Here is a 10,221-nt window from a genome sequence, read left to right as displayed (position 1 = left end):
TCTAGGCCCGAAACATCAGCTTTCCTGCTCCTCTGATGCTGCTTGGCCTGCTGTGTTCATCCAGCTCTACACCTTGTTATCACAGTCAAGGTCATGTCAGCCACTGTGTACAGTGGGTAAGGGATTGGGATGGCAGTGGAATCCTTGGTTGAGGAAAAATGATGGCATTTCATAAGCAATAGTGTGAAAGAAGTAATTGTCAGAACAGATATATGGGACATATAGAAAATCTGAGTGGACCGAAAAGAAGTATGGTCAAAGTAGTTATGGAATTTAGTGGTCTTAAAATGGACATTGGTCTTTCATTTATCTCCAGCAATGGGGACAAAGAAGTCAAGAAATGGAAGGGATGAACCAGAAACACACCATATAAAGCACAAAGGAATGTTGGAAATTAGAAGCAAAGTGAATGAAATTTTTTTAGATTGGGGCAAAAGAGAGAAATGGTACATTTACAAAAATCAAGGTACCAGAAAAAAGAGATGAGTGTTGAGATCTGACTAGGGCAAAGAACAGGCAGGCATAACTTGGAGTCGTATGTGTTAAACAAGCAAAGTCAATTTAGCCTCATGAGGGGGAAATTGTGCCTGAGAAATTTATTAGAATTCATTGAGGAGGTAACAAGCAGGATAGATAAAGGGGAAATCAATAGACATAATACATTTAAATTTCCAAAACACATTCAGTGAGGTACTGCATGTAAGGATACTTAATAAAAGTCCATGGTTTTGAGGGTAGGTTTGGCTAACTAATAGATGAGAGTTGCAACAAGTGGGGCATTCTCAGAATAGTGACCTGTAACTAGCAGGCTTCCACAGGAATCAATGCTACAACGATAATTATTTACAATATATACGAATAACTTAGATGGTCTTGAAAATGGAAACCAAGTTTGAAGATGACACAAAATAGGTACAAAGGCAAGTGGTGAGCATGGGACAAAGAACTTACAGACGCATCTAGTCGGGTTAAGTGAGTGGACAAAAACTTGGCATTGAGAAGCAATGTGCCTGCAGTCATAAAGCACTCGAATGTTACGAAGGACTAACTCCATGCATGGTACTAACGATACTTTGCAGAGGTTTCCATTCTAGTTTAGTTACAGAAAATACTCATGCCAAGATGATAATCTTTTGATGAAGTCTACAGTCATTTTTCTACTGCCATTCTAACCTGCAGATATGATAACAGCAAATGATTCTAGTCAGGTAATACACTTTGGCTGTAGTCACACCCGAATGATTAACTGATCCATCAAGAAGTAAATAATTTGGACCATGCTCCCTGGCTAATTTCAAACTGGTTAAGAATAAAAGCATAAACAAGCATTGAAATACGCAGTTTCTGTGTAGAGAACGGATAATACATAACATTTCAGTTGTAGACCCATCTTCAAAATTGGAATAAATATAAATAAATATGAACAACATTTTAAAAAAGAATACGATAAAAGGAACAGGGGAGGGAAAAACAACGCACGAGTACAAGGCCTGTAAAGCATGATTAAATAGAAAACAAAATGTTTCATGGCTCAGGAAGGTACAGTTTAAGACAATAGGCAAACTTAGAGAATTCAATGACAAATTTCTCAGTAAATCTCATTCACATGCCTACGTAACTGTATTCTGTTTTTAATTTCACCACTTCAGTGATGTACATGCATATGTATATTTGTCTATCACTGTCTTTGGTTGCTTTTTCTTCAATGGTTTTTGCAATGTGTTGAAAGGTTCAGCCGAAATTTTACTGTGATAAGTCAAGAAGCCTGACTGGAAAGGAATAGAATTTTTTTGTTGAACACCAAAATATAGCCACTAAGATATAGCCAAGTACGTCATAGTGTACATAAGCCAGTCCCAGCCCAGAGCAGTTCTGCAGACCATCCCTGAGTCAGGTTTCTAAGAGCCTCAGGCGGCGAATTCCAGCTGGGCAGGCCATTCCCTGCAACCAAGGGAACTCATGCTCAACTAGTTCCATAGGGAGAATAATTAGTGATTCTCCATGGGTCTAAAAGGGGTTTTCTCACTTGCCTTGCCTGTTATTTCCACAGAAGTTGATTAACCGGCTGAGTGTTACCAGCATTTTCTATTTTTGTTTCAAATTTCTAACATCTGCATATTTTTATTTTGCTTTTTATTCAAATTGTCTTATCTCAGCAAAGGTAGCTCACCACCATCTCCTCCAGGGTAATTAGATATGGGCAATAAATGCTGGCCTACACTATGACACCCAAATCCCATGAACAAAATGATATTTTTAAAAAGAAATACCAACAGTCTTGGCTTTTATTTTGCTTGTCTCAAGTGTCTTTCCTCCTCAAATTTCAATGGAGAGCTGTGTCGCCCATTTGATTCAAGAACAGTTCTCATATCTCACATTCAGAAAGCCTCTGATGCATTGAAATTGCCACGGTAAAATAACTTTAAACACCTGCACACTGTTCATTTAAACTATTTCTGTTTAAAAATATATAAGAGTCAAAGAGAGAAAAATATACAAAAATAAGAACAACTTACTACAGGCCAAACTACATTTCAGCAGTTAAGAACTACCAGAAACCACAGACCTTTCAAAAGCAACACATTTTTCCATTAGTAGAAAAAAAGGCACAGAATGCCACATATTCACACATCATTAAAAATTGCAAGCAAGCTATATAAAAAAAGGAGCAGAATGCTTTATTAAGTTTATTCCCCTCCAGACACAACTACATTTAGACATGTTTTCAAAAAAATCTTGGCGTATTTGCCTGAAGCATTTTGTTTCTCTATCCCCTTTAACAAAGTCTGTGGATTGAGGAAATACTTTCAATGAAGCCAGAACTCAGTAAAATAATAGCAAACATTAAAGGTAAAAATCAGATAAAAAGCCATAGTGATTAAATGTATAATCTTGGGGAATTTTGAATCCCCAAGGGCAAACATGAAGTAGTTGGATGCTGAATTTCACACTGACAGATGGTGTGCTGGTCCACTGTCACCATCCCAAAACAGGGTCTGTTAACTTGAAGGATTAACATGAGGTAAATATATGTTAGCAGATTAATTGTGATTGTATATCCCACAGATGGCTGATGCAGTCAAGATAGATCCAATCAGGTATCAGAGACACTGTGGGTCACCAAGCCTCATTAAAACTCCATATTCTTTTCAAGATTTTCTAATTCTTTCTTGATAGATCAAGCCCTGAAACACGCTCAGCAGCTACTTTCACTGACTGCCTCAATGACTGTTCACACTCTGGTAGTTCAATCACATCCCCTTAAACTGTGTTCTACTAAATTCCTGAGACTGCACTCCAGCATTTACTTAAGGGCTCAACTGCAGTTGTTTTAGAGAAAGTTAGCTTCACTAAACTGCCACTACCCTTTGAATTTCTCCAAGCTCCAATATTTCTCAGCTACACCAAGCAAACACTATTGTGGTCTTCCTTCAACCCACTCTCAGCTGCACTGAATCATCAATAGCTTTTAGGCACTTGCCTGAATTGCTCGGACTCTGCTAACCTGTGGTGCCTAAAGCCACCACTTTTCTCTAGCATTCTCAACTTGACTCTGCAATTAACTTCTCCCAGCAATCACACAAGTAATTTGAAAACCAGAGAACAACCTTCTCAAGTTCCACCTATCTCTGTAAAAGTGTAACATGCTCTGGGCTGCCCTGTTCCTGACCAATAAGGTTTAGCATCTTCCATTTACAATTTCTTTTTCAGTCTGATAAACATTATTTAACTCTAACTTCCAAAACAATTACTTCTGTTCTGATTCTATTAAACAAGAACGGTTAACTCTTAAAGCACAAAAGCTGAAACTTTTATGTGCACCAGGCTTCAAGATGTTTCAATTGTATTTCCAAATTTCCATGGTTAAACTTGAATTCCTAAACTAAAAATTATTTACGAAAACACATGAACAAGGAACTGGATATTCACCATGTTATTACTGAATTAGCGTCTACCACCTTATATATGGTGCATAACTGATCATAACAATTATCTGAGAATAATTTTTTTCATGTTGCCTTTGGTTCTTTAGCTACGTCAGAAAGCTGAGTTTGACAGAAGAACAGAAAGATGTCAGCTTTACAGTGTCACCCAAGAGATAGTGTTTCAACTTTTGATACATATTGGTACATGGGAATTTGTTGGATGTCAACTTTGGCTTTGACATCATATCCTAGTAAAAGGGGATGAAAGATACATAGCTTTCTTCAAAACTGCTAAAACCCAATCAAGTTAGATTTGTGCTGTATAAGCTTACCTTAAAACAGTCCTACTTCATGGTTCAGAATAATTAATCAGAAGTGCTTTCTTGGTGCATTGCAGGGTATAACATAAATGGATTTGTGGCAAATTGGACAGTAACTGCAGAGAAGAGGAAGTCTGGTCTTCCCCAAGCACTCATTGAGAAACCTGGAGGAAGAATTACCGTCATGGCAGGAGCACTTCCTTACGTATTTCTTTCACCCGAGGGCATTTGGTGACATTTAAACCTGGTCTACGCATTGAGCTTGAACATCTAGAACTAGAAGCTGTTTGGCACATTAAAATGACTGACCTGTGTTAGTTTTTTCACCCCACTACAATTATCTGTCATAAAAATAGCAAAGAAGGTGCCCATGACAAACGATAGATGGATATGAAAGCATACAAGCATATTGTTGCTGAACCTTCATATTTCTCATTCTTGGAAACACCATTCAAAGGGGCAAAGTGTTTGTTCATGAGGACAGTGATAACATCTTCATCTATTTTAATTGTTTGGTGTTCACTTTAGTACTTGTGGAGAGTTCCTGATCCAACCTGCACTTTTTGTTTCTTTTACAATGAAGGATGACTATACAATCAAGTTTATAACTTATCCAAAACCAGAGATAAGTAGATTTGAGGAATTCTAGAGCATGCCCTTGCCACTGTTTGACAATATAACCTGGCTCATTAGTGGGGTTAAAAGGAGTAGATCTATGACTGGCAGATTTGTCCCCCTTGATTTAAGATAACTCTTCAAGACTATTTTAAGAGTAAGATAGACCAATTTGTGCTTTTAAGATCGTAAAGTTTTAACTGGTTAAGTTTCAACAATTTTCCAGAACGTAATGAAGAAGATAAGATTCCTAATACCATAAAGCTAATTGATGCTTCCCAATTGCACTTAAGTTTCTCAAGACATTGATAAGTGGTGTTGAGGGGAAGTGCATCTGCAGTCTATTTTGGGCAACCAAAAATTCAGCAGCTTGGATATCATTAATTTAAGCATGGTAATGGGTTTCATGGATTTGGCCAGCTGACCAAAGAAATATTGTCTCCCAAAATGTTACTAAAAACTTCAAGCTACGCTGTTATCACATGCATCCAACACGATCAGTGTGTGACCACCCTCTCCTGTTTTGTCAAAGAATGCTTGTCAAGTGGCAACTTCAAAGTGTTATTATCAGTGACTGCTCTTGTTCTTCAGTGAAATGTCATCCAAATTTGGATTCTAATGAAATATTTATAAAAGGCAAGAGAAAGAAAAACCTACTGGATTCACACATTATACAAGCTGACCTGTGTTATTGCTTCAAACAGTAACATTTAAACATAATGAAAACAAAGATACCTGTATCGGAGTTTGTACAGGATGGGGCATAACCTGCTGCTGCTCAGGGCTTGATGATCTCTGGCTCAATACAGGACTGATACTGGGAAGGCTATCGATATCTACGTTTGGCAGTACCTGAAAATGAACAAGTTTATTTTCACCATGAATTACAAGAATGAATTATAATTTTGTTTCTTAACAAAGTTGATTTGTAGTTTGTACCTATGACATCTATTAGAGTGCATTTGTTAACCAGTTGGTTAAGTCCTGAATTACGACTGAAGCATAACTAGTTCTAAACCTCTGAAACAGCTACTGCAGATTTAAAAAATAAAACTGTTTTTCTTTTATTTGTGTTTAGGATGTGGACAACACTGACAAAGCAGTATTTATGGCTCATCCCTAGTTGCCGAAAGGCATTGAGAGCCAACCACATAATAAGTCACTGGAATCATCTGTGGACCAGACAAGAAAACCTCCCTTTTGCAGTTTTCATGGTTTATGGTGGAAGCCTACAATTTTATATAAAATTACGCAGCATATCCAGCACAACAAATGGCTATTAAGTCTGACCAGTCCATTCCAGTCACGCTCTATATGAACCTCTCCCATCCTGCCATATCTGGTTTTAACAGCATATAACTCTATTCCCTTCTCCCTTAACTGTTTATATGGCTTCTGCTTAAATGTCTCCAATCAGTCTCAACTATTCCCTGCTGTAGTATGTTCTACATTCTTACAATTCAGTACTTAGAATCTTAGAATCCTCCAATGCAGAAAGAGGCCATTCAGCCCACTGAGTCTGCACCAGCCCTCTGAAGAGCATCTGACACTGACCCAGCCCCCTACCCTATCCCTGTAACCCCGTATTTACCATGGGTAATCCACCTAGTCTGCATATCATGGACACTATGGGGCAATTTAGCATCACCAATCCACCTAACTTGCACATCTTTGGACTGTAGGAGGAAATCCACGCAGTCACAGGGAGAAAGTGCAAACTCCACACAGACAGTCACCCATGGCTGGAATCAAACCTGAGTGCCTGGTGTTGTAAGGTAGCAGTGCTAACTACTGAGCCACTGTGACATCCAATGTAGGTATAGAAGTCTGTTTGAATTCCTTATCCCCACCTGATATCATCCTGACACTGAAAATCATATACCATTGTGCACATTTGTAGGGAAAATGCCTTTTAGGCTTGATGGCTGCATTTTGTTAATAGAGAATACCAGTCATGCGTTTGCTGTAAACTGGCAAAATGGTTGGCCTTACTTGTTACTCAAAGTTTTCAGACACCTTCTCCTTCCAGGGTAATCTAAGGTAAAACATGGGGGCCAAACATAGTGGCAATTGAATAGTTCATGAGTCTGCATTATATACAGCAGCTGATGGTTTGATCAGGGCAGCCATTATCATGAAGAATATTTTAAATATACCCTAGTTCAACATCTAGCTTACATGATAAGCAGATGGCTAGGGTTCTATTCACAAGGGTAATCTTGTAACATGCCAAATACAGAAATCCCAAGGCATATACTGACCAGTGAAGGGAGGCTTGTAGCAGTTCGTAGTAGGGAACCTACAACAGGAAATTTTACACATTATATTATCACTACAGAATTCATTGTTTTATACAGTTTACAGTGGGTGACTGAACATTGAAGCATCGAGTTTGGCAGGGAACTTGAGTAGAGGCCTATCCTAGTTCTGGGTGGCTTGAAGTCCATGGGGATTGAATTGGGGAGCTAAGTTGTCAAGTGCTTACAAGGAGGGAAGAGAAAATGCCGCAAGAACATCCTCAAAGGGTCCCTGAAAAAAATGCAATATCCAGACCAACTTGTGTTAATCTCTTTCCCAAGACCACCCAAGCTGGAGAAGAAGCATTCATGAAAGTGAAAACAGTCTCAAGCATTACCTCCATTTGGACCTGGTGGAAATGTGCAAACGGTGGAAGGAATGTAGGAAAGTATGGGCATCCTACCTGCCCACCTATTCAAACACCACCTGCCCCAGCCAATCCAGCATTGGACTTTAGTCACCTCACCACCCAAAACTCTGGAATGGAGAAAAAGGTAGGTTGGCATCTTCTGAACCTCTCAAGAATTCCTTCATGCAGACTATGGTTCTTGCTGTAAATCATGATTCTTTGAAAAGCTGGTCCAACTCTTTGAAAATCGCTGATGACTAGAATATGTCTATCTCTGTAACTGAGCTAGTCAAGTCAGGAGTTCAGAATGTGAATTCATGACCCAAACTAACCTTTGAAAGGCATTCCTGAAAATCAAAAAAAAACCCAGGAACGCGTTGGGAATCCCAGAATTGGGTTCCAAATGCCATTTTCAACTCTCCAAGGGCTGCCCTGACTCCGTGAAATTCAAAGTGAAAGTGAAAAGCAAGAAGGATCAGAGGGTACAGACAAACAAGTCGCAAAGTACTGCTACATTTAATAATGCCATAAAAATGTAAAAGAATAAGCATTGAGAGTAATCTCTAGAAGGACTAAATTGTAAAGTAGAAATGTTATGTTAAAGACGTACAGACAAAAAAGGGGTACTTCAAACAGTTCTGGACCTTTTTCTGGTCATACCCCTTTTTGATCTGCTGCTCTGTACAGCTGTTCTCTCATACACTGCACTAGGTCTCCCTCGATCCCCTAGATTACTACTCAGATTTATTTCAGCAAAGAGTCCTGAAAGCTATACAGCTGGATCTCCCAACCAGTGCCAGTCACTAGTTACCTTCTTTGGTGCCATACCTGTAAAGTTAACTTGACTGGGTCCCTCTTTTCAGATTTCATGTGTACAACAGCAATGTTGGATTTTTTCCCCTGAAGCTCTCGTTTTGGAGATGAGGGAGCTGAGATGGGTATGACGGAGGGTGCACTGCTGATAATCAAATCTGCAGCTTGTGGAACACCGTTATCAATCCGTGGTTCACCTAGAAATGAAAAGGAAAGGTTATTGATGAAGATGACAAGAAAGTACCCATACTGATTAGTATTGATGTCATGTTATAATTCTAAACTGGTTATTAAGCTCACAGGTAACAGAGCTTGGTAATGTATTCCATGTTTGCATCTAGTTAGAACAGCAAAAATAAAGGTGTCATGATTTAGGTTGGAGCTCTGCTGGAACTAATATGAGAAATCTCTTGGAGAAGGACTCATATTGCTTTGCTTCAGTACACACCAGAACCAGATTAGAGCTGAACATGCAAACTTACTGCTGAGTTTCCTTTACACTAACAAAAAAGTAACTAAATGCTCCCAGGTCCAGAACAGCAGTCTCAATATTTTACTCAGTGGTAATATAGAGTTTTCTACATCAAAAAAATCAGATTTTAAAATTGGAAAACTTTGAAGATAAACTAATAGCTAATGTCACATACTCTTGGAATCTGGTAGGTGCTTTCGTGTTTGTTCTTCTGAGTGGCAACTGTGAATATAAAATATAAAGCACCTTGCACAGAAAGAATGATCCATGTTTGTGTTAAGACAGTCAATTTTGGCTATGATGCACTGGTACACTATTTGATTCAGCAGTCATTGGGAAAATGCTATAGTCTATCATAAAAGGAGTAAGAGTAGAGCACTTAGAAATACATAATAAAATCAAGCAGTCAGCATGGCTTCATGAAGTTGAAATCATGCCTGCCAAATTAATTAGAATTCTTTGAGGATTAACAAGTAGGAGAGAGATAAAGGGGAGCCAGAAGATAAAACATATTTAAATCTCCAAAAGGCATTCAATAAGGTACCACACATTGAGCTAGTTAATAAGCTAACAGCCTGTACTATCCATAGGGGTAGTATAGTAGCACGGATAGAGGATTGGCTAACCAATCGTAGACAGAGAGTTGAGACAAAGGGAACATTTTCAGGATAGCAAACTGTAACAAGTGGAGTGCCACAAGGATCAGTGCTGGAGTCACAATTATTTATAACATATTAAAGATGTAGATAAAGGAGGTCAATGCATTGTTGTTATATTTGTTGATGGTACAAAAATAGTTGGGAAGGCAATTAGTGAGGATAACACAATGACTGCTGAGGGGGAAAACACACGTTGAGTAAGAGGGCAAAAGCTTAGTAGATGGAATATAACATGGCATAATGTGAGGTTATGTACATCGGCATTAAGAATAGAAGCTCTGAATATTATTTAAATGGAGAAAAATACAGCTCAGGCCTTAATGCATGAATCACAAAAAAGAAGCATTCATATTCAACAGATGATAGGGAAAGTAAATAAACTGCTGGCGTTTATTTCAAAGGAAATGAAGTATAAAATAAGGAGGTCTTGCTATAACTATATAAGACACTAGTCCAATCCAGTTAGAGTACTGTGAGCTGTCTTGATCCCCATATCTAAGGAAAGTTATACAGCACTGGCGACAGTCCAGAGAAGGTTCATTAGGCTGATCCCTGTTTGCAGGAGAGTTTGCTGGTTTGTGCTTGTACTCATTGGAGTTTAGAAAATTGAGTGGTGATCTATTGAAACATATAGGTTTGTTAGAGGATTTGACAGGATAGACATGGAGAGGTTATTTTCCATTGTGGGAGAGTCCAGGACCAGAGGGCATAATCTCAGAGTAAGTGGTTGCCCATTTCAGACAGAGGTGAGAGTAGTCAGTTGTGGAAT

The 10,221-nt window shown here is 38.6% G+C and overlaps 1 protein-coding gene across 1 annotated transcript in view; it reads right to left on the bottom strand.

The window, feature by feature from the left end:
• LOC125483738 (protein TALPID3-like) overlaps positions 1 to 10,221 on the bottom strand; it is a 61,584-nt gene that overhangs the window by 30,666 nt on the left and 20,697 nt on the right. Inside the window, exons 2-4 of the mRNA XM_048600292.1 lie at positions 8,337 to 8,518; positions 7,123 to 7,160; positions 5,597 to 5,713 (exon numbers count right to left, since the gene is read on the bottom strand). Of these exons, the coding sequence (XP_048456249.1) occupies positions 5,698 to 5,713; positions 7,123 to 7,160; positions 8,337 to 8,518 (236 nt within the window). The 3' untranslated portion in view covers positions 5,597 to 5,697. The remainder of the gene's footprint in view (positions 1 to 5,596; positions 5,714 to 7,122; positions 7,161 to 8,336; positions 8,519 to 10,221) is intronic.

The sequence above is a fragment of the Rhincodon typus genome, chromosome 8, assembly GCF_021869965.1.
Source record: "Rhincodon typus isolate 14 chromosome 8, sRhiTyp1.1, whole genome shotgun sequence".
NCBI lineage: Eukaryota > Metazoa > Chordata > Chondrichthyes > Orectolobiformes > Rhincodontidae > Rhincodon > Rhincodon typus.
This window is presented reverse-complemented; position numbering and strand designations above follow the sequence as displayed.